The sequence below is a fragment of the Podarcis liolepis genome (assembly GCF_965112155.1).
Source record: "Podarcis liolepis genome assembly, chromosome: 8".
NCBI lineage: Eukaryota > Metazoa > Chordata > Lepidosauria > Squamata > Lacertidae > Podarcis > Podarcis liolepis.
The window spans coordinates 20201459-20225378 of NC_139560.1; the positions used below are offsets into that span (position 1 = coordinate 20201459).

Here is a 23920-nt window from a genome sequence, read left to right on the forward strand (position 1 = left end):
TCAATTCACTCTTTTGGGGAAATTATGTTTTGGGACTGTAAGATTTAACCTATTTAGTTGGTAGATAACTAAAGATTTGGGAACCAATTTAAATCTGAGGGCAAATTAACTGGGGGATAGACTGGTTAAAGGCATATTTTAGGTGTTGCTGTAATAGAAATGAAAAAAGGATTCTTTCAAAAAATTGCTGTGATCCAAATAAAATTAATTGCTACTAAATCCCATTAATTACTGACAAATGCTTACATATTTCCTGTAATGGGTGACTATCCTGCTGGGAAAGGGAAAGGGAAAAGACCACTGGATGGTTAAGCCCAGTCAAAGGCGACTATGGGGTGCGGCACTCATCTCGCTTTCAGGCTGAGTGAGCTGGCGTTTGTCCACAGACAGCTTTCCAGGTCATGTGGCCAGCATGACTAAACTGCTTCTGGCACAACGGAATACCGTGATAGAAGCCGGAGCGCATGGAAATGCTATTTACCTTCCCACTGCAGCTGTACCTATTTATCTACTTGAACTGCTATGCTTTCAAACTGCTAGATTGGCAGAAGTTGGGACAGAGCAATGGGAGCTCACATGTCATGCAGATTCGAACCACTAACCTTCTGATCAGCAAGCCCAAAAGGCTCCGTGGTTTAGGCCATAGCACCACCCGCATCCCTTATACACTCCAAAACATTTGATACGGCAGCCAACCTGGCCAGTGATACACATTAAAATCTAACGAAGGAATCTTACCTCCGTTAATCTACACAACAAAGGTAAAATGTAGGCTGGCCCTCAGCACAACCACCAATGCCCCTATTTCAGAAGTGGCAAGTTAAACATGGAATGATGAGTTCCTAAGCAAGCAACCTGGGAAAACAGGAGTCCATATAAGTTTTTCCAGCTGCCTTCAGCTTTGACAAACAGCCCAAGGATTGGCTCAGCATGCTAAATTAAGCGATACATACTAGAGCAATTCATTCCTGTGCAATCAACTGCCCATTTTTCCTTAGTGAGGCCAGCTTCAAGTTGATCTGACAACTCAATATTTCCATGTGACACACTCTTCAAAGTTTTGGATGTTTGGCATAGATGCAATGACCCTTCATTACCAGGAAAGGATAGGCTTCTTTGCACTTAGGCTGGAAGAAACCTGATCGCATGCAATGGAGTACAGTCCAGCTTTGTAGGTGGAGGGAAAGCCCATCTGGCTGCTGGGACTTACACAATTGCCTCGCCCCTGAGACTTCAGCATATCAAAGGAGTTTTGTGCCCTTAAAACTTGGATTTCAAAGTTCAGAAGCAGCCACTGATATATTAATCTGCATAAGCAATGCCTAGATCACCACCCAAGAAGTTCTGGAATTTTTCATGAAAGCAGGCAGACACCTGTTGCCTATGTTTGGGAAGTAGAAGTTGCTATCTCAGCTTAACCTTCCAGCAGGGCTTCTGTCTTGGGAGTTTAAAGATGCAAGAAAGCAAACATCATTGCAGGTACATCAAAGAAAGCAAGATAATAGCAACATCTTCTTTTTTGCCTGAAGTCATGGCTGGCATTAAGCAAATTATCCTTCTATGTATGACACCGTCAGCTTAACTGGCTTCCCTAAAATTTATAATGAGGCACTTAGTACTGCAGTAAAGGCAGGGTTTTGTGAAAACAAGCAGTGAAGCAACACATTCTTTAAAATTATTTAATTACACACCTTTCTCGTAATAAGCATAATAGACAATAGATTGCCATCATTCAATTATTTACACCCTTTTTCCCTTTAGCTTCAAAACAGGCATTTGAAGAGTTTATGAAGTAGCAGCTCTTCTCGCAGTGAGTGACCGGGGATAGGGCTTCTGCAGGAAACACTGTCCCATCTTGATGGGATTAAATGGGATGATGCTGTCGTTGTTTGAACTGTCCACTTGCTTTATGGAAGAACCAACCGTCTCTTCCAAGATGGCTTTAAAATAAGTAGTGAGCCGGAGTTCTAAAAATACTGAGATCAATACAAAATGATGAAGCTGAATTCTCTCCCCACTGCTGGCTCCGTGAGACCAAGGCAAATGTTGTTAGGACAGCTTCACACCAATTTTATTTTGTTCTTTCTTCATTAACCGCTGTGCTTCTTTCTCCATTTTCTTCCTTTGTTGCTCAGCTGCCCTTTTTTCCCTTTCTGCTATTTTCTGCTGCCTGCAATTTGACAAAAAATAGAATTGCATCAATGGATGCAAAAGATGGAAATGACTTTCCCTCTAATGGATGCAAATACTTTCCGTATACAGAAGGTGCACAAATACAGTGACACAGAATTAATGGCTGCCTGAGATGGGACCAATAGCGGCCGACCCACGGAATATAATCTACTTTCCAATACAATTTAGAGCTAAGCAGTGGAACATGTTAACCAACATAAGCTTGGTAAAACAGATGTGGGCATTGTTTCATGTAAAATTTGCCCCTTCTCATGGCAGTTTGGGTAAGATTTCAGACCATGTATTTTGACTAAGGCATGGGAAACCATCCATGGCCTTAACACTAATCCTCAAGAAAGCGAAATATAAGGAATGATGATTGTTCTTTAACCAAGAATGGGAGAGGCTTGGATGTATACTGAGCCCTCTGGTGGCTAGGAAAGGTATTATTTTAAGGCTTCAGTATTTCCAACAATTTAAGCTATTCTTTGCCAAGATCTCATACGTATAGGGTCGTACCTTGGTTCTCAAACGCCTTTTGACTCGAACGTTTTGGCTCCTGAACACCACAAACCCGGAAGTGTTTTGTGAACTTTTTGGAAGCCAAATGTCTGACGCCTTTTGATTTGAGTACAGGAAGTTCCTGCAGCCAATCGGAAGCCATGCCTCGGTTTCTGAATGTTTTTGGAAGTTGAACAGACTTCCAGAACAGATTCTGCTTGAGAACCAAGGTACGACTGTATATTATGACAACAACCTTTCCTGCTCATCTTTACAACTATACTTAAACAGAACTCATCAATGCTTTTCTACCAATCAGAATGGGACTTTGAATGAAGCGCTGTAGCATTCTGTCCAGTACGCTTCAACATTTTTTATCAGCAACTTAGATGAAGTGGAATCCTTAGCAAACACTGTAGATCCCGCCTTTCTTCCATCATGAAAGAAAGATGGTGTACACGTGGCTCCAATCCAGGCACAGCTTCTTGTGCCTTCAAACCACGCTATTTGGGTTCTTGTGCTAACTAAGTACACAATAGGAAGGTATGGAGAAGCTGCCATTCATAAACTCTTAGCTGAGTTGGACCCTGAATATTTGCTTTTCTCCACTTTTTATTGATAAATAGTATTTTTTAAAAGTAAGTAAGCAAATAAAAGGGTCTGCATTCAATGTATTTCCACTGGTGTAATGAGACTTCTCCTCCTCCCTGTGCACACTGCAAAATCTGCTCTAGAAGGGCCTTCGAACATCTGGGGATGGGGGGGGGCGGAGAGAAGAGGAAGCTCCACTGTATGCATGAAAGTCCATCATGCCAGCAGACCTGAAGCACTGGATATGGTCCATAATTTTTATCCTGATTTTAAGCCGAATCTGCAAAAGCGGATAGCAGAAGAAAATAGAACCAAACAATAAAATGTTCAAATTAAGAGCAGAAAACAGCCTTAAACAGAAGCAATCAAATGCCTGGGTGAATAGAAAATTCTAGGCCTAGTGCCTAAAGCTCTGCATATGTGACCAGTGAGCAGCACTGGGAACAGCATTCCAATATTAAATTCACAAAAGTGTTGTGGCTTTTCAAATCGCAATGATTTTACTGCTATGAATCTTCACAGTAATTGTATTGCCTCTTTATACTTGGGGTTTCTGTTTACAGTGGTAATTCTAGTTATGCACAATTCGTTCCGGAGGTTAAGAGCAGGTTCGTTCTTAACCTGAACTGTTCTTAACTAGAGGCGTGCTTTCACTAATGGGGCCTCTTGCTGCCGCTGCGCCGCTGGCACACGATTTCCGTTCTCATCCTGGGGCAAAGTTCTTAACTCGAGGCAACTCTTCCAGGTTAGCGGAGTTTGTAACCTGAAGCATTTGTAACCCAAGGTGTTTGTAACTCAAGGTACCACTGTATTTTTAAATTCTCTTATATGAATGCTGTGCTCAGCACAGTGAAGACCTTAGGTGACCTTAAACGTGCACACTCCCCACTCCCTCTGGTGAACAGCTTTCAGTTTCTACTTGCCACAAGCCAATTTCAAACCCTGGTTTATGAAGCTTGCTGGTTTCTATAAGCCACAATTAAAATTTAACTACTTGAACATGCTTCTGTTCAAAAACAAGCAACGGGTTGCATCCAGTGTTCTGTGCTAATCAGACCACTGACACAATTGTTGCATGCACTGAAGTTCACTGTGCCAGTGAAAATGGCCCAATAGCTTCCAATAGCTCATGACTGTATCAGAAAAGGAAAAGGGGTCGGGGAGGAGCATACAAGCTGAAGGGTTCATTCATATAACAATGAACTATAGCTTAGTGTTACATGCAAACACGATTAAAAGTGCATCCTCTCTGAATCAATGCCTGCTAGTTAACAGCAAATATTTGCAGTACAGTCAATTATAAGATTGTGCAAATTTACCTAAGAACCTCTTCTGCTTGCCAGGAGGCATCTTCCTCTTCTTCCCAAGCATTTCTGTTTTCCTGCCATGTCTCCAAGTCTCCCAGTTCTGGCTGGAAAAGGACAAGAATTCAACACACATCTACAGAGAGAGACTCAACTCGCTAAATCTCAGAAAACTATTATTCCACATTAGGGGTGTGTCATCCTATTTATAGGAATGGAATCCTAGTTAGGCAACAGCAACTCTACCACTCTGCACATTACTTAATGAAGACAGCCATGTGTTGAATGAACTTCCAAAAACACAGAAGCGTTTTCTGCTTTCTAGTGCTGGCCAAGACATTATTAATTCCTTAACTGTGCATACATCACTCTTCCATGTTCCTGCCATACTAGATTGTAACATTCCCATTGGGAACATCTGTCTAAAACTCCTGAAGTTTTTACTAGCAGACAAAGCAAACTATCACAGATGTCTCTGTCACGTCCTAGTTTTTACATACATGAAATCCTAAATTTATGTCAACGAAAGGCATGATATATAGGATTGGATCCAGAAATGTTCCCAAGAAAGGGGGTTAGCGCAAGGTGAGTTTTCTTGCTCCTCCTTCCTCAGCATCTTCCAAGGATTAGGGGCACCCTGCTGAATGGGGTGGGCTGCAGAACAGGGTGTAAAGGGGGAAAGGGAGAACTGCAGGAAGTCCTCAGAGAAGGTGCTTCCACCTGATTTTCCACAGTCCCCCTTTCACCCTCAGCTCCCCCGCTGAGCACAACACACCCTATTCAGCAGAGTCCCCTTGACACCCATAGGAGCCTTTTGGCAGGCTTGGGGGGGGGGTTGACAACCACTTCCTTTTATGGGCAATTGTCTAATGTATCACATCCTTTTCTTGGGGGGTAGTGGAGAACCACCACATTTATCGATAGAGGGAACAAATGGATGCACTGGTTTAGTTCTTAATTTTGACAGAAATACTTGTTGCATGTAATAGGGCAGGCATGTCCAAAGTCCGTTTCATGGGTCTAATCCAGCCCGCCGGTCAGTTTAATCAGGACCCTGTGGCAGTTTATTCCCTGGGGTAAAATCCAATAAAAAGCTCAACAACTTCAATCCTAAAAAAGGTTCCACACCTTTGGTCAGCCTTTTGGTTGGCCCTCGCGCATGTTCACTTCATCAAATCTGGCCCTCTTTGAAAAAAGTTTGGACACCCCTGTAATAGGGGTTAAGGGGGGAGTGAATGAATTGAATCAATCCTACAATTTGAAAGCTGGGGGAGCAGATTGGATCAACCAATACTGCAGCTGGGCTAACATGTCATGGAGAACAATAAGCAGGAAAGAAAGTGTAGTGAGCCATGCCTGAAGCTACTCTACAACAAGCCACCAAAATAGCTGGTCAATGCTTGGAAAGGTGAGGCTTTGGCAGTTCAACCATTTCTATTTTGCAATTTAGCAGGTCTTTTGTATTATGGGAGGTAGGAGTGATATAATCAACAAGTTTCAAGATACACTCTTTAAAACAAAGTGCTGCCTTTGGAGATTTGGCATTGGAAAGTACCCTTAAGAGACATTCCAACAATACAACCTGCCTCTGAAAAAGCAAAAATAGTTACACAGTTCTGAGAGAAAGCATTATCTAAACACAGAAAATGATCAGTACAGAGAAGATACTTACAGACTGATGGATAAAAGGAGTGTCTTGTGTAGCTGCTAATCTACTAGAAAATCCTGCACTGACATCCTGGTTCCCAAAACTTAAGGGTTCGCGTTTTTTAACAATAATCTGCAATATAACATTGGAGAGGAAAGAGAAAACATCATAAATACCTCCATTATTAACAGAATGAATTGCAAGATTTTCAGATCATTAACCTACTGTGGCCACAATGAATCATGCCTCATGACAATAAGATATCTGACTACTTGACAATAAGGTACAGACTCACACCCGCACATCTGTGAATTGGAAGGAAACTCGCACACACAGGCATTCCCATACTTCCCAAACAATGAACCACTCTGCATGACCTTTAGACTTATGCTGCTCACTCTCCCTCCCAACCTCTTGCAGCCAAATGATCAGAAGCATCTGCATCCAATTTTAAAATATGGTTTCCCGTTATGTCCAAACTTTGGTAACGCTGGTTTATTTAAGCGCTAGTCAGCGAGAATTTAGCCAGGATTAAACCATGGTCTCAGATTTCAGTGTGTTTCCACTAACCAGAGTTAAACAAACTGGTGTTTCCCATGTTTGGGCAAAAACAGAGCCCCATGGCTTGTTTAAAAACAGAAAAGGTGCTTATGATTTCCTCTTTGTGCATACCAAGGAGGAGAAAAGGGACAAAACCAAAGCTTATGAAGGCTCGTATACTTCTGAACCAAGTCAATGCTGCTCTGGAGAGCTTAATTGCACCAACTCCCTTGGTATCATACTGTCACCAGTAAACATACAAGCCAGTCACCTGATTACAAATGAAGTTGTAAGCTACAGAAAGGAGTAAGCTTCCTCTGAAGTCTCCAAAATTTGATACAAGCAGCAATAATGTAACTATCCATGCTGCTGTACTTGTAACAGCCTAGACTAGCCAGTTAAAGAGATCAAGATGGAGTAACACCTTTAATTTTGCATGTTATCCCTCTGCCACATACAACCATGTTGTTGCATTACAATACTAAAATGCACCAGACCAGCTGATTCACACAAAGAAATTTCCTCTGCACCAAATACTAATAAGGACTTATACTTATAAGATGTTACATAATGTTTGGTGTCACATGTGCTGGAAACCTACTTTCTGTGTTTTCCTTATTGTTGGCGTCATGTCCTTAAAATAGTCAGGCTCCATTTCTTCCAAACCATTTTGCTGATTGGCCACATCGCCATTGCCACCTTCAATCTTCACGCTTGTCGGTGCATCTTCATCCCATGAAGTCCAGTCTTCTACTTCTGACTAAAGATGAAAACAGCGAAACTTCAGCTTTCTATTTGCAGCTTGACACTCATAAAAAACAATCTATATTTGACTGAGCCACTTGGAATTACTATTGTTCAATCACTGACATTAAAATGTATTACCTGCTTTGGAACCAACGAGTAATCCACAGTAGTTGGTAAAGTTATTTGATCTCCACTAAGTTTTCGCCCTCTTCCAGTCCTGAAAAAGAAAGGCAAGGATCTTCTTAGCTCTGAAAACATGAACACTAAAAGCTATTAGTAAGGCTAAATATGTTAAAGAAAATGATTGAACGTAGCTAAGTGAAAATGTAGTGGATTGGAAAGGTTAGTAACTTTTGTGTGAACAAGCAAAGATTAATATCTGCTTTTGAAGAAGTGCTGGTCTATATATTTATCTTAATTTAAACCTCCCACTACTATCCTAGTTACTGTAGATGTCTCTCAGCTGATGCAAGTGATTTCCTTCATAAGAATTAACATACCTGACTACTTCTTACCAAGGTACAGACTCCTGCTTGCACATCTGTGATTTGGAAGGGAACACATACACAGTGTGATGACATCTAGATAGTATGGACTACAATTCTCTTTGACTCCAACCATTGCACATGCTGGCTGGGGCTGATGGAGTTAGTGTCCATACCATTAGGAGAGGATCTTATAAGCTCCCCCTGCTTTACAATATATAAAAAGAAGAGGTCACTTCCTTTTCCAATTGCTCCTCCTCCTGTGGAATCTGGCCATTAAAATTCTTGTGTTGGGACATTAACTGAAGCAGTAGCCTGAATAGTTTCTCTGTACCAAAACGCAGGCACTGAAGTGTGTAAAGAACTTTGAACTTTGAAGAGAGAACTGTGCCTGGAAGACACAGCTTTGAGTCTTTAGTTCAATAAAGTCTTGCTAAATTTCTTGAATTATGCAGCCCAAATGGATGGAACAGTGTTTAACGTTATTTATTGTATGCATGCTTCTCACTATTTATATTGGGGTGGTGGTGGTGAGTGAGTGAGTATAAAGCCAGAGAGAATAATAAGCGAGGCTTGCCAGGAATGGGAACTATGCTGTAACTACCAAAATCTTCACATGGACTGTACTTTTGTTTTCTAATTTTTAAGTAAAGTGTTAATATTTTCAAGGTTCAATCTTGAACCAAATTAAAGTTCATAGAACCACTACTGAATGAAAACTACAGAAGCAACGAGCATACTTCTACTTTTTTTAATAAAAAAAGTAGTATAGCTCAGTCGGTAGCATGAGACTCCTAATCTCAGCGCCATGGGTTCAAACCCCACTTTGGGTGAAAGATTCCTGAATTCCAGAAAGTTGGACTAGATGAACCTTATGGTCCCTTCCAATGATATGATTCTATGATACCAACTGCATGCCTCAATTTGTCCATGGTTTTTCTTTGGCCGGGGGGGGGGGGGGAATTGGGTAACAGATAAAGATTCATTGGCACCTTAGACCAGTGTAATTACTGCTGCCCAGACTTTCTGAAATTGTTTCTATTTGATGCTTATTTACAGTATTAACTAGCTATGCTTATTCATCAAGAAGAAAAATATTGAGTATGCACATAACAAACAAATATTGAGGACAGAAAACCCAATCACATGAAAACAAGATCTGGTTAGCTCTGGTAAAACCCACTCCTGAAAAGTATTGTGACACCTACTGCTCCCTGGAACTGCTTGACTTTGTCCCTAACAAAGAATGGAAGACTTTTTACTCTTCTCTCTGTACTCAGAGAGTTTAATTAATTTAATTAATTCCTCTAAATTAATTAATTAATTCCTCTAAAGGAGCCCAGGACACTAATGCAGATATGTCAGCTAATTAAAATGACCTCATCATGCATTTAAAGGTGTGGATTCTGGCCCACAAACACTAATGCCACAATAAGTGGCTTAAGGTGTCCCAGCAGTCTCTGTTGCTTTTGCAGCATAGCATTTCCTTTTTCCAAAGAAATGTTTACATTGTTAGCTTCTATGTTGCTAAAAGTGTTGTTTCAAACCAGAAAAAAAAAAGTTCAACATTTCCAGGTACTCCAGAAGTTCCAGAAAAGGTTATATAGATGGCATGAAAAAGAAGAGGTGAAAGTAGATGCTTTAAAACAACTGTCATGGCTATTTCTTAGCAGTCCAAATAAGGAATAAAATAATATATATATATATTATAACTCTTTTCGGTACAACTCATTTAAACGTGTAACCATGCAAATTAAGGTAGAGCTTTACACAGCCTGAAATTAAATAAGAAAACAAAGTTCTTCACAAATGAAGAGGGGGGAAAACCTTACAATTAAACCAAAATCACATGCAAGAGAAGCTATTTACCTGCATATTAAGCGCTTAAAAAAAGACAGTACTGCTGCCAGGCATGTACAAATTTTAAAAAGACGGAACTGTGTAATGGCCATGGTGAAAGTCTTCACCTGCAAAAGAATTAATACAATTATGCTGACATCTATTACACAACTTTTTACTACCTTATGGATGCAGGAACAAAGCCAGCACATTCCCATTCGCTAAACCACTCTTTGGCTGTAACATCCAAACTAGGCCTAGCCAGCCCTTCTCTATTTGTGCTCACTGAATTCATGAGTTTACATATTTTTTTCAGACCACCTTCAAGTCTTGCTTTTTTACCAAGGAAAGCAGATATTAAGAAGCCAAACTATAAGCAGCCTCTTGAATTTATCAGGTCCAGGGGAGAGGTGGGTTCTCTAAACTGCCTTTGCACTTCACTCCCTAAGCCCCACAAAGATAATTTGGAATCAGACACTTAAATAGTCCAAATAAAAATGGAAAAACAGTAATTCAAGGGCGTGGTTCTCTTCTTTATCAAGTTCCACAAATGGTTTTCAGTAAGTGCAGCATCAGGGCATTCAACTTACTATTAATTTTTAAAGTCACAAAAAATTACTAGCCTGCCTGCCCATACAAACCTATGTTAATAACTTCTGACACATTAACAGCCTGAAGTGAACAAAAGAACCACCTCTCTGCCTCAACCAAATATTCCCTGCATGGAAGCAAATCTTACTTGCCATAGTTTATCAACTGAGTGACTATTTATTGAAGTGCGTTTCCACTGCACTTCAACAGGGCTTCACAAGAAGCTAATCTGAATTTTTTAAAAAAAGTTTATACTAATTAATGAAAAGTCAATCACACACTCTGTTTTTCACTTGATTTCATTAATGCAATGAATAGTATTTTTGATATTTTGATGTCTCATTCACAGACAGACTTAAACTGGAAAATACAAATATGAACTTTCTCCTGTACTCCCACTCTGTAAACATACAACGCTTACCATTCTGGCACTCATCAAGAGTTTATTACAGTTCAGAACAGTCAGTGTTACTTCCACCATGAAGTCAGTTAACCCTACATTTTCTCATGATATGCAACACTAAGCCTGCAATCCTGTACATATTCACCTGGGAATAACCATCAAGGAATTCTTTCAGACATAGAAAAATAATTCTCAGACAATAACTATCACCATTTCAGCTTCAACAGTGCAATCTTGTGAAATAATTGAGAGTCCTACAACTCAAAATCTATTCTATTATACAGAAACTACTGTACAGTCCTCCCAGGAGCTTTACAGCATATTTGGAATTTTGTTATCTATGTCTGTATGCCATAATGCCTATGATTTTTTATTCTTACAAACTGTATATAGGAATTGCATTTTATGACCACAAATAACTTTATTAAGACAGCATGAGGTTGAAGCATATCCTCATATCCCATAAAATATCATAAGTGTACTGTAAATGGCAAGAAGAACAGAAGAGTAAATAACATGATGGAAGGCAATAGTGGCAGGTGGGCAATCCTGTCCTGTTACTGCCTTGCCCTTCATTTAGGAGGGAAAGGTGCTTCATCATTCAAAAAAGGGGGGAGGGGCTCTTAATGCTCAGCAGCAACTGATGCTCCAGTGGCAAGAGTAAGGTAAGCACAGCAGAGAGAAGAAGGGGTTACACATGAAACTCCAACTTCATCCACCAAGCTTATCTACCTGTGGAAACTTCTGGCAATGGCACAGCAACAAAGTTTCTGAAGACGTTTCAAAATATATAAGTGTACTGTGAGATTGCCAACATTTCTCCCCCTGGATGGTCCACCCTCTTTTTTCAGCCAAGTGCATAAAGCTGAATTCACACACGTTAAATAGTTGTAACTCAACTGTGCAAGGCTTTATAAAGGTCAGTAAGAAAAATGTACAAAGAAGCTATGCACATATCAGGTGTATCAGGACAAATAACCCCTCCAAAAAGATATCTGTAGATTCGAAGATCTAAGTTCTTCTGGACTGGAGTTAATGTATAAATTGAACAGAAACCAATCAATGTCAAAAACATTACTTCATTCACTTCAACTAAGTATGCTTGTATTATTATATTTACTTCAACTAAGCATGCCTAGGTTTGCAGGCCAAGATGGAGGAGTTCTCCCTGAGAAAGAAAAAAAGTTGATCTTCACACTCCTTCCCAATTTGACACCAACTCGGAACCGAGGTGGGGGGATATAACCCTATAGTAATACAGTTACCTCAATAAGCAAAGGGTTCACATACACCTAAGGGGATGGAAACAGAAGTGGTAAGTTAGGTGATCTGTATTTTCTAAGGGATAAATTCAGTATCTATTAGTAACAGATGTTGAAGCAATACCCTGAAAATCACAAGGATTCAAATGCATTCTGCAGAGTTAACAAGCATGCAACTGTTAAATGCCATGAAAATAATCTCTCTCAACCAACAGCTCCAACCAGTTACAGCAACCAGATAAGAGTGGCATTATAAAATAAGAACATAAATTTAGAACAATCAGACATTCATGATGCTCCTCCCCTTTACCTGCCAACCAATGTACACTGCAATGAACTAGTAAATACTAACTTGAGTTCTGGAGCTAGCATTTCTCAGAGTATGCAAAAAAGGGCTGAAAATACAGTATCTGTCTCTGAAAATGTCCTTCTACCTTCTTCCACGACTTAAAGACTCTCCACTGCAAGGAGGTTGTCCTACCATGTACCTTAAGCATATCTCAGATTCAGTGAGTCCCTGTCATTGAATTGTAGCTCCCAAGAGAATACCTGCCTAATACCCAGAAGGTTAATGGTTTGAGCTCGCCCAGAGACGGCTGTGGGCAGAACTTCTGCATTGGAGGGTTGAATTGTAAGTTGAGTCTGTTCCAGCTTACAATTTTATGATTTTATGCCCACCAGTCTCATTTCTTCATCTTCATCTTCTACGTTCTTAGTCTACTTTCCTGGATTGTTCTGAAGTGTAAATGGCCCATAACTCTCTGCACAAGTCCTCACAAGTCATACCTCAGGTATGTAAGAAAAGTTCATCTTGGTTGCCAAAGCAACACACAGTTAGTGCTATCTCTCCAGCCTACTCACTTTTCTCCCTTCAGTTAAAACTGAAGTCTTTGGCCTATAGTGTTTGCCATCCTTTTGGACTTCCCTTGTCATCTCAGAAGCCATGGGTAATCCAATACAACCTCTTTAAAATTGTCTGCTGTAGGTTGTTTAGAGAGCTAGACTATACGGTGGCCAAGTTTGTTGATGACACCAAATTATATGGGGTGATTAAATGAAAAGGGATAATAAAGAGTTCCAAATAAAGAGTTGAATGGGTACTAAAAGAGAAAATGGCGTTTAGTTAAGCAGGAAGTGATGCACACTGGGGAAGAAAATCCTAGTTTCATATATACAATGACGGGGCTTGATCTGGTGGCTACTACTCAGGCAAGCAATCTTGAAGTCATGTTGAATAGCTCAATGCAAACATCAATCCTGCATTATGAAAATGGCAAAATCCATGCTGGAGATGAACAGGAAAAGTATTAAAATAAAAAGGCCAATACTATAATGGCCTTATACAAATCTATTATCAAACTTCACATGGAATACTGTGCACAGTTCCAGTAACTGCATCTTGCTGAGGTGGAAAAGGTACAGAGAAAGACAACCAAAATTAGCAGGGGCCTGGAGCTACTCCTCTAACAAGTGAAGGATGAAATGGTTGGAGCTTTTTCATTTAGAGCAAAGGTAAATAAAGGAAGGATATGATAAGAGGTTTGCAAGTTATGACTTTGTCCCAGTAAAAAGATAAAGGGACCCCTGACCATTAGGTCCAGTCGTGACCGACTCTGGGATTGCGGCGCTCATCGCGCTTTACTGGCCGAGGGAGCCAGCGTACAGCTTCTGGGTCAGCATGACTAAGCCGCTTCTGGCGAACCAGAGCAGTGCACGGAAACACCATTTACCTTCTCGCTATTTATCTACTTGCACTTTGACGTGCTTTCAAACTGCTATGTTGGCAGGAGCAGGGACCGAGCAATGGGAGCTCACCCCATCGAGGGGATTCAAACCGCCGACCTTCTGATCAGCAAGTCCTAGGCTCTGTGGTTTAACCCACAGCACCACCCGCATAGGAGACCCTCAAATTATAGGCATTGCCCCTACTTTCTGCCTGTCCTTGTTATCTGGTTTACCCCATTTAGGTACAGGAATTCTTCTTTAGCACTATAGTACTTAATTTGTTCAGAGCAAGGGACAGCCCTTGTCAATTAAGAGAAAATATGGTTCATAACCCCTCATTTTCATAAGGGAGTAAAGGTTAAGTCCAGTTGAAATTGACTGTGGGGTGCTGTATGTGGACAACCGTATTATCCCCATTAGCCACTCTTCCAGATAGCTTGGAAATTCATCTAGGGGCCAAAAGGTGTTTTGCTTTTTCAAAGTGACAAAATATATAGACTGAATATAGGAAACCCTTAATTTTTTTCAATACAAGTAGTAATCATGACTACATACTATAACATATGCTAGGCATATGAACGTCTCTTGTGGATTTTCATGGGTGCGAAAAAACAAATTGTCACAAATGTCAACTCATACTGCTCAAAAAATGGCTATACCTCAAACAGCAACTCCCACCCATGTCCAGCATTCCTAATGTGTCACAACCAGAGTGAGTCAAATGCATAAAGTAGAAGCTTTGCCTTTTAAATGTCAACGGTGTAACGTTCAAGTTGTTCCAATTTAAATGGAATCTAAAATATATGACCCTGTATTTAAAACAAAAAATCTGGTAGCCACAATTACCAAGACTCATGAGTAATAGCCATTTCCCTTCCAACCAACATCAAATTCCATTGAGCTCACTGGGACTTGCTTCCCAGTAAACATGCACATGTTTGGGTTGCAAATATTTCTAGAAACAAAGAGTTAAGACTTGCAACGAAGTAACTGTAATGCTTATCCTAAAATTTTAACTGCCAATATGACATGCCCATGACTTAAGAGTCAATCTCATAACTCAAACTTATTTAGAATAGAATAATAAACTATGCAGCTCAAGGTGCTATTATGAATTAAATCTAGGGGAACAGGTATCCAGTAAAGACATCTTGACAGTTGAACATGGAGTTTTTCTCCTCAAATACTAGGTCAATACAACAGTTTACAGTGAGTGACCCCTTCCTTTACCAGCTTAAGCATGCTGGACTTGTCTGAAGTCTCATCCAGTATAACATGCATTAAATACAGCCAATGAGCTTTTCTCTGCATCTCACATGATCAATGTCATCTTTCCCTATCTCTAGATACGGTTCTCATAATTTGTGATATCAGAAGCTCAGTATTTCCATGAAGAAAAGGGCAATCTCACAAGTGATGCATGTAGGTAGGCATATTAAAAGTTCAAAAGAACAAGAGGAACTATAACTTTTATCTAGTGATGTACATCCCCTAATGCTTGAAGTTTTATCTAGCTGCACATGTCAGAGGGCACCCCAAACTTTTTTAAAAGGTGGGCTTTGGTTCCAAGTGGCAAGCACTGTTTTATAAAGAACTACAAATATCACTAGTATTTATAGTACCTAGTTTAGATCTAGCAGCTTCCAACTTTTACTCAACTCATTACAACAAAAGGAAAACCAAGCTTATCAATTGAGCTCCGAAACGAGGTTATGGCCTTTGACTTAACTACAGATGCTAATTACAGTAACTAACCGGTGCCAGGATGTTTATCATAAACACCGCTAGATTGCTGCAACTGTGTTTTCCACACGTTTACATTCTACTGCCATTATCCCTGCCTGTATTCCTTCCAGTTTCATTTCCCCACTGACCTCAGGAACTAACATATTGAATGTGTGTGTGCTTACCTGCACTATCAAGAGGGTTTTAACCCAAGGTTGGATGGACATGTGTCGGGGATTCTTCAGTCACAATTCCTGCATGGCTTTGCCTAAATTTAAACTCCACTGGCCTACTACCCTTAGCATTTCAAGATTGTCATGAGAGTGCTTGGACTAAAATTGTCAACCAAAAGCTTTACTTTTCTGGTTCATCACCACAACAGTTACTAACACTAGGCTTCAGCAAAGCAAATAATTTAATTAGACAGCGCCTATATGGTATCGAGCGAGAGAAAAATTTGGCCACAATAAGGAAATTTTGTCCATGGTATGATTATTTTGTCCTGGCATGCTCTGGTCCATGGAGTCACGAAGAGTCGGACACGACCAAACGACTATACAACACAACAACATGATTATTTTCCGCCTAGTCATTTTGACACTTTGGCACCCTATTTGCAAAATTTAACAATTCCAAAATACAGATGCGCTTTCACTTTGCAAGATTGAATATACAGTGGTACCTCGGGTTAAGTACTTAATTCGTTCCGGAGGTTTGCACTTAACCTGAAACTGTTCTTAACCTGAAGCACCACTTTAGCTAATGGGGCCTGCTGCTGCCGCCGCACCGCTGGAGCACGATTTCTGTTCTGATCCTGAAGCAAAGTTCTTAACCTGAAGCACTATTTCTGGGTTAGCGGAGTCTGTAACCTGAAGCGTATGTAACCCAAGGTACCACTGTACTATCTTCAGCTGGACTTGAGGGTTGATTTCAAAAAAAATCCACTGGAAAAACAGTTATGTCCATGTGGAGATGGCAGTACTGCATCAGTTACTCATGTGCTTCTGGCTTGCACTCTTTATAAAGATTTGAGGACCAAGGTTATTACCCCTTTATTATTGTCCATGCCAGGTCACTCAGTCACTGCTACTGTGTCCTTCCTTTCAGCACATCGAGATGATCAGACGACAGAAAAACTGCAAGGTTTTTAGCCGGGGCAATTAGAATAAGATCTATTACTTGATTATTGATGTAAACCCCCCAAAATGTATTTTCTATAGCTAAGCTTCTACCTCTATCTTCAGTACATTTTATTTTATTGCTATGGCTAGTGGCTGATGCAAATAAAGATTATTATTCTCTTTTCTCTCCCCCTCATAAAGCAAAAAGCACATGCCCGAATAAAACTCCTTTTTTCTTTTTGCAAAAGGGGTGCCGCAGAACACCTCCCGCTGGCTTTCCACAACAACCCCGCGAGGCAGGCTGCGACTCTTACTTTACAAGGTGGGAAGGGGGAAAGAACACCTTTGGGGGCTTCCCTGGTTAGCTGAGCTCGGCAGAGGGGAAGCGAGGGCCGGGTAAGTTGGAACTCCTCGCTCCGGCGGAAGAGCCGCCACTGGGAAGCGGGGGGAGAACTGCGGCTGGCCAACCAGCGGCCGCCCCATCAGGGCTCGCAGGCGGGCCGAGGGAGGGACGGGGCCCGCCTGCTTCCTCTCCGAGCCGGGGAAGCAGCTGCCCAGCTCACCCCCCGGGACGAGGCGGCTCCAGGGCGGGCAGCGCCTCCCCGGCGCCCGCTCACCTTGTCCAGCGCCAAGCGGGAGAAGAGGCGACACGACGGCGGCGGCGCGAGCCGAGGGGGAGCCGCTTCCCTCGGCGACCGCGGGCTCCCTTCATTCAAGGGCGGACGCGGCCTCCCGCTCAGACGTGGCCGTTGCCGCCGCTGCTGCCGCCGCCGCTGCTGCCATCGCTTGCTTCCCTCATAGGCCGTTGCCGCCAGCCCGGCCTCGCTGTCACCTGGGAGACCCGCTCGCGAGCTCGGCCCCGCCTCTTCCGGCCGCTCCCGACCAACCAAGGCGCAAAATAGGGGAGGAGGAAGACAGGAAGCGGAAAAGGCGTTTTGCGCAAGCGCCTCAGTGTGCTTGTCTCCGCCTTCCGAGGCGTCATCTCACGCTTTGGCCTGAGGAAGGCGCGCAGGGGGAGGGGGGAGTAGAGATGGGCGTGGCTTTAAAATGACTGGCATGCATAGCCGGAAGAAAATTAACTGTCAAGCTGACAGAAAAATGCAGTATTAACATTTTGTTTATTTTTAATTCACTCCAGAAATTTAAAAACATCGGGGGCGGGGGGAGTCGGATAGCTTTAAAACTTACACAGATTACTACTTATAAACACATAGGCATCCGTTTGGGACGTGGCACATTATTCTTTTATGATGTATTCTGTGTTCTCTTTTTATATTTTTATGTTGCAAACCGCTCTGTGATCTTGAAATGAAGGGCTGTACACAAACTTAAATAATTAATAATAAACAAGAAATGAGAAGTTACATGTCATTTAAATGTCCCAGTCATGTGGGTACCAGCAACTGCTGTTGCAACCCATTCTGTTCTTAACTACTGGTGCTGTTTGAATTCCATGTATAGAAAAATAGTTTTGGCCACTCCTGCCAGAAAATACACCATAGAATTGGAAGGGACCACGATGATCCTCAGTCTAGTCCAACCCCCTGCCCCTTGTGTAATAAGGCTGTATCCAATACTAATCCTCCTCAGAGTAAACCCACTGAGATTAATGAACACGATTTAGAGCCATTGATTTTAATGGGTAAAGCTTAGTTGGATACACCCCATAGTCTGCAATGTTACAATAGGAGTTTCTAGATAATGTAAGATTGCAATTAAAGAATGTCATTGGGTAAAATGGATTAGGATTTCAAGGTTCTCGATCAGAAAGGGGGTGGGGGCAAGACACACATCTAGCGTCTAGATTTTTTCTCCTTAGTCTGTGCCATCAAGACCTTAAAATATGAACATCAGAGGAAGATTTGATTTCTGAGATCACTTTCAAAGCTCACGGTCTTACAGGCAGGCATAATACCTTATTTTGTTGTCAAAATTGCCTTAAAAATCTAGCTTCCATTGCCATGACCTCATATCCCCCAAATCTTAATTGCTTCTTTTAAAAACAGCATCTCTTTCAACTCAGCATCACAATGAAGTGCTATAGGCAGTGTTTAGCTATGATATAGCTATAGGCTAGGGCACCAAAATATATTGATGCTCCCAGGTTGGGAAAGGGTAGGCTAAGAGAATACCCATCTACCCAAAATCCTACCTATCACTGCTCTGCCCCACCCTGTATCATATGGGCATCCTTCTTTTTCTCTGCTGTTAACCAAATACTTTATCTAGCGTGTGTTCTACTGTTATCATTTCTGCTACTGCAATTTTAAGAGACATTTGGAATAGTTAATAGTGATGAAAAAGATGTCAATCATGTTAAGTGACACAATAACCTTTTAATGGCAAGAAATGGCATCTCTTTCCAACATACACCCACAAGCAGTTCATTTTATTTTTTATTAAAATAGCAAGAATTAAGAAGTCAATGTAGCAAAGTACGCTTCCAGTAACTAAACATTAAAAAAAAGTGAACTTTCAACCCTAAAGCATGGGAAAACGTCTTCCAGTTTCTGGCAAGATTCACGTAATACAACACGGTAAGACTCAATGGAAGAAATCAAAGGCTGGCGTGTTGAGCGAGGAATGTTCTTATTCTTTGTAGAAGCTCTTTCTTTACACTGTCGGGTACCAAGGCTGAAAAGTAATAATAAATAGCAAGAGATGAGAGTGAGGAAAAGATGTGAGAAATCAAGCTGTAGCCACATTACACGTGACAACAGGAGCTTACAAGTGCTGCAGTGCAAACACCATTTTTATAGAATACATACAAAGTGAAGAGCCCAATTTTATATCCCTCGAGATTCATCCTGTTTAGCCCAGATTAATAACAAACCCCATGAGATCAGAACTTTGGCTCTACAAAGCCCAATAGCCATGTATAGTTCCGGTCTACTAGGAAGTTGGTATCTCTGGGTTTGTCTGAGTTGTTGAGCATCTGGCAGGTCACAATCTATAGCCCATGGGCTGTCTTTGGATTGATGGATCATATGAACTTTTGCACAGTGGCACGTTTGTGTCATTCTCTTCCAAGAGAAATCTCCCAGCCTTAGTCTTTATGGATTTGTAAAAAAATGCCAGGCAGTCATGCTAGGCTGAATTCAACTTTGATGTTACCTGAAATTATTGTATCTGTTTTTGGGTTAGAACTCTATTCTATGTCCTTTAATTATTGCCAGTGGTTTAATTTGCTGTGATCCACCTTGAACTCTGCTTGGACAAAACAGAAGAGGCCCTTCCAATCACTGAGAACTAATTAGGATCCAAGCCATTAATACGCATCAGGAAATACTGAACCAGCTGGATGCATTTTCCGATAATATTGAGGGTACATGTCCAGTTGTTACATGAGAGTAGTTGCCTGTGGCTAGAGCTGTGCTGGTGCCAGTGTTTTACTCAGATCTTTCTTTCTTCCTTTCCTAATTGCCTATGGCTGATCACATTAAACACATTCAATTCATCTCTTCACAATTAAGTAAATGAGCACCATTAGGTACATGCCTCAAGATGACAGAGAATCTTGTTTATAGTAAACCAATTGCGGCACTCTCCTAGATCAAGGATGAAGAACCTGAATCTCTCCAGGTGTTGTTGCACTCCGACTCCCATCAGCACCAGCCAATATGGCCGATGATTAGGAATAATGGAAGCTGCAGTCCAGGAATGACTGCACAACCACAGATTCACTTTCCTAGATGCAGCAGCACATAAATCTCAGCCAGATACACTTCACTGTTCTTTGCGCATGTGTCAAAGCAATATTACTTCTCTTACCTCTGCCTTTGGGAGTAATTTCTGCCACCAAATCGTCAACCGTGACATGCTCTAGGCCTTTGTCTTTGATGACATCTAAGCAAGGTTACACACAATACTTCAAATTAGAAAATGATAGGCCTAGCCAGTATGAAAAAACTCAACACATGTATTGCGGCTCATTCCAAAGCGCATTTACACATTTAACTTAAAGTGATCAGATGTGTTATGTCTGCATTGGACCTATACAGAAATAGGAAGGAAAAATATACTCAAACTAGTGACCATATAAAAGTAGGAACCTCAGTCATCCTAATTCTGAAACCATTATCAGATTTAGCTTGTTAGAAGCATAGCCTGGGTATAAATATAATAAAGAGAGAACATTTAAACTTTTTTTTTTAATAGAAATTTTAAGCAGCTGATGATTATGCGCCAGAAGGTGGAATAAATCTTCTGGGAATTTGACATTTTGGCTCTAGAAGGAACTGGGTCTAAAATGCAGTGCTTAAAACTGCTAGAATGGAGGTGGAAAGAAACAGACAGGTGGTTTTAAAAATAATAATAATAATAATAATAATCAGTCTTTAAAATGCAGATATATAGGCACTCACTTCCATATGCTTTGTACTTATGGCTTAGCTCTGTCAATACATTCACAATTACCGAGATCAACCGACAATTACCTTTGCAGTGTGCCTTCAGCTGGTCCTTCCAGCCACATTCGATTAATTTGGCTCTCAGTAACTCTTTAAGGCTGTAAAACAACATGTCGTTAGAGGACAGTAAAGTAAACCGCATTATCGAGCCACAAATATAAACTACCACACATAAGAGAGATTAGCACGAACAAATGCTTGGAATGTGGAATCTGCACTGGCCAAACCTAATCCAAGGGTGACACATCTGTAGCCCTCCAGATGTTGTTGGCTTGCAGCCATGCTAGCTGGGGCAGAGAGGTCCAACAACCTGAATTAGAAAGCTAACATGGACCCAATAAGCAAAATCCCAAACCAGCTATATTTGTAGTTATTTTTTACTCCAAGTGATTAAGGGCAGCATGCATGGTCCCAACCACCCACCAATTTTATTGTCTCTACAATTGTACTTAGTTAGGCTCAGTGATACCAACTGGCTACAGGTTCTCCTCTCCATCTGCAGTTCCCCCTGTGTACCCCTCCCAACAGTCCCATGACCCCCCAGAACCAGATTTACAAGGGCTGCAGGGAACGGCTTTAAAAGAGCTTTAGACAAATTCATGGAGGATAAGGCAATAGGTTGCTCCAACCCATGATGGCTATGTTCTGCCTCTATGATTGGAGGCAGTAATGCTACTGAATGCCAGCTGCTAGAAATCACATAAAGGGAGAGTGCTCTTGTGCTTGGGTCCTGCTTGTAAATTTCCCATAGGGTTCTGGCTGGCCACTGTGAGAACAGGATGCTGGACTAGATGGGCCACTGGCCTGATCCAGCAGGACTTTTCGTATATTAACACACCTTTTTTCCCTAGTAATGAACACAGAAGTCTCCAATCCTAACCATGTGGGGTTACGACTGCAGCCATAGAGATGCAATGTATTCCTACACGTGGAACAGGAAACAAAGCCCACCTACCGTTCTCGTTCTCCTGTTTCGATTAGCTTTTGGTTTATGCTTGCTCTCATTTGGGCATCTTTATTCATTTTTTGGGGAGTCTATCTGTGAACAACCGATCTACTAAAAAAAAAAAAAATTGCAGAGATGAACCTTACTGAGACACAACATCTACCACCCATCTAAACTGGGTGTACACAAAAAAGGTGAATATAGCCCATGAGTGGCTGCTTGCCAGAGACTTGGTAAGAAGAAGAAGAGGAGGAGGAGGAGGAGGAGTTTGGATTTGATATCCCGCCTTTCACTCCCTTTAAGGAGTCTCAAAAACGGCTAACATTCTCCTTTCCCTTCCTCCCCCACAACAAACACTCTGTGAGGTGAGTGGGGCTGAGAGACTTCAAAGAAGGGTGACTGGCCCAAGGTCACCCAGCAGCTGCATGTGGAGGAGCGGAGAAGCGAACCCGGTTCCCCAGATTACGAGACTACCACTCTTAACCACTACACCACACTGGTAAGTCTCAGAAGCTGACAATGCATGGTTGGATGGGCAGGGTTTGATCAGGGGGGAATTGCAAAGTACATGGGCCGGTTCTGAGATTTTCCAATGTTTTGTTAGCTGGTTCTGTTTTTATAGTCAGATACTACATAAATCAATTCTTTCCATCTGACACAAGGACCTCAGTGGCAAGACAACAACTTCCGTTGTTGATTCAAGAGCCAAGCACAATGATTTTCTTAGACCAGAACAGTGAGATCATATGCAAGTGCAATGTTTTATTAATAGATTTTTACCAGTTCCAAACCACTCCCAATAAATGTGGCTCGTTGTTCCCAACATTTTGACCAGGTGCCAATATTGGGCACATTTACTGGAACTAAGTCCTATTAAATTCAAGGCAATTAATTCCAAGTAAGTGTATACAGTCACCATTGCCAGCCTGTGCCCTCCAAATGTTCTGGAATACAACTCCTATCATCCCTGGCCAGCACTAATGGGAGATGTAGTCCAAAACAACTTAGTTCAGTACATTAAAAAGGACCAGGGAGGAGCAAAACACCCTAAAGCTCCTCTCTGGGACCACATACATTTTTGTGGGCTCCGTAAGTCATAGTTTGGCTTACCATATTGTGAAAATGAGCTCATTGTTTTATTTACTATGATAGTCAATTTTTTCCTGGCAAAACTAAACATGGATTTTTTTTCTTCAGTTAAGAACAGCTGGGGGCAGGGAAAATGTGTGTGGGCTTTTGGCAAGGTGATGTATCTTCCTGTCTGTGCCATCCCCCCACTCATTTAAAATCAACCCTAAAGCAACCATTAGCCCCAAAGAAGAAGGTATACTACAGGAACCAGTCTTGTTTCTTCTTTGAAACCATTAACAGCCGGGGGCATCTGAAATTCAGGAAATACTGTAAAAGGAAAAGGGTTAACACTCCCCCCTCCAACATCAATCTAAATCTCTCCTCCCAATCATTTTAGAATCCCAATAATAGATACCCCACATGTTTTGATTGATCTGCAGCTTTGGGCAAGCAGATATCAGATGCACCAGCACTGGGCGGAAAGTGTTGATTGAAGAAAGTCTCTCATTGTCTTGATGTAGGAATGGTGCATCTCAAGTTAGATAAAGAGATGCCCCTCCCCTTATGCAGGCTACTGCCTGTGCTCCATTGGACCCTTGCTTCATGAGCCAAACTGACTGTTAGTGGTCCTCCAGTTTTTTACTTAGGGATCTTTCCCAGCCCTGCCCTGAGATGCTGGGAACTTAACCTGGGACATTCTACATATAAAGCAAAAGCACCATCTATGAGCTATGACCCTTCACTTCATACACAAAGGGGTATATAAAAGTAAATGTAAATTGTGAGGGGAAAAGTAAAAGACAGGAGCCAAAAATTTGAAAATGTTGGTCTAGAGGCATG

The 23920-nt window shown here is 41.4% G+C and overlaps 2 protein-coding genes across 6 annotated transcripts in view; both read right to left on the minus strand.

Annotated features, from left to right (window-relative positions):
- Window positions 1-1665: 1665 nt before the first annotated feature.
- EBAG9 (estrogen receptor binding site associated antigen 9) lies at window positions 1666-17537 on the minus strand. 3 transcript variants are annotated; one of them, XM_083517055.1, is made up of 7 exons: window positions 17272-17537; window positions 9858-9955; window positions 7642-7720; window positions 7358-7516; window positions 6241-6348; window positions 4584-4675; window positions 1666-2170 (listed from the first exon to the last, which is right to left on the minus strand). In XM_083517055.1, exons 2-7 carry the CDS (start codon window positions 9938-9940, stop codon window positions 2050-2052), a joined length of 642 nt encoding a protein of 213 aa, XP_083373181.1. In that variant the 5' UTR covers window positions 9941-9955; window positions 17272-17537; the 3' UTR covers window positions 1666-2049. The 3 variants fall into 3 exon arrangements, with proteins under 3 accessions (XP_083373181.1, XP_083373182.1, XP_083373180.1); XM_083517056.1 differs by lacking the exon at window positions 17272-17537 and adding an exon at window positions 16969-16989; XM_083517054.1 differs by lacking the exon at window positions 9858-9955 and having other exon boundaries at window positions 17272-17520.
- A 1500-nt stretch (window positions 17538-19037) lies between these two features.
- Window positions 19038-23920, minus strand: part of ENY2 (ENY2 transcription and export complex 2 subunit) — a 53075-nt gene continuing 48192 nt past the window's right edge. For all 3 annotated transcript variants that reach the window (XM_083517116.1, XM_083517118.1, XM_083517117.1), the window contains exons 3-6: window positions 22019-22120; window positions 21091-21161; window positions 20426-20500; window positions 19038-19288 (exon numbers count right to left, since the gene is read on the minus strand). In XM_083517116.1, the coding sequence (XP_083373242.1) occupies window positions 19212-19288; window positions 20426-20500; window positions 21091-21161; window positions 22019-22086 (291 nt within the window). In that variant the 5' untranslated portion in view covers window positions 22087-22120 and the 3' untranslated portion in view covers window positions 19038-19211. The remainder of the gene's footprint in view (window positions 19289-20425; window positions 20501-21090; window positions 21162-22018; window positions 22121-23920) is intronic.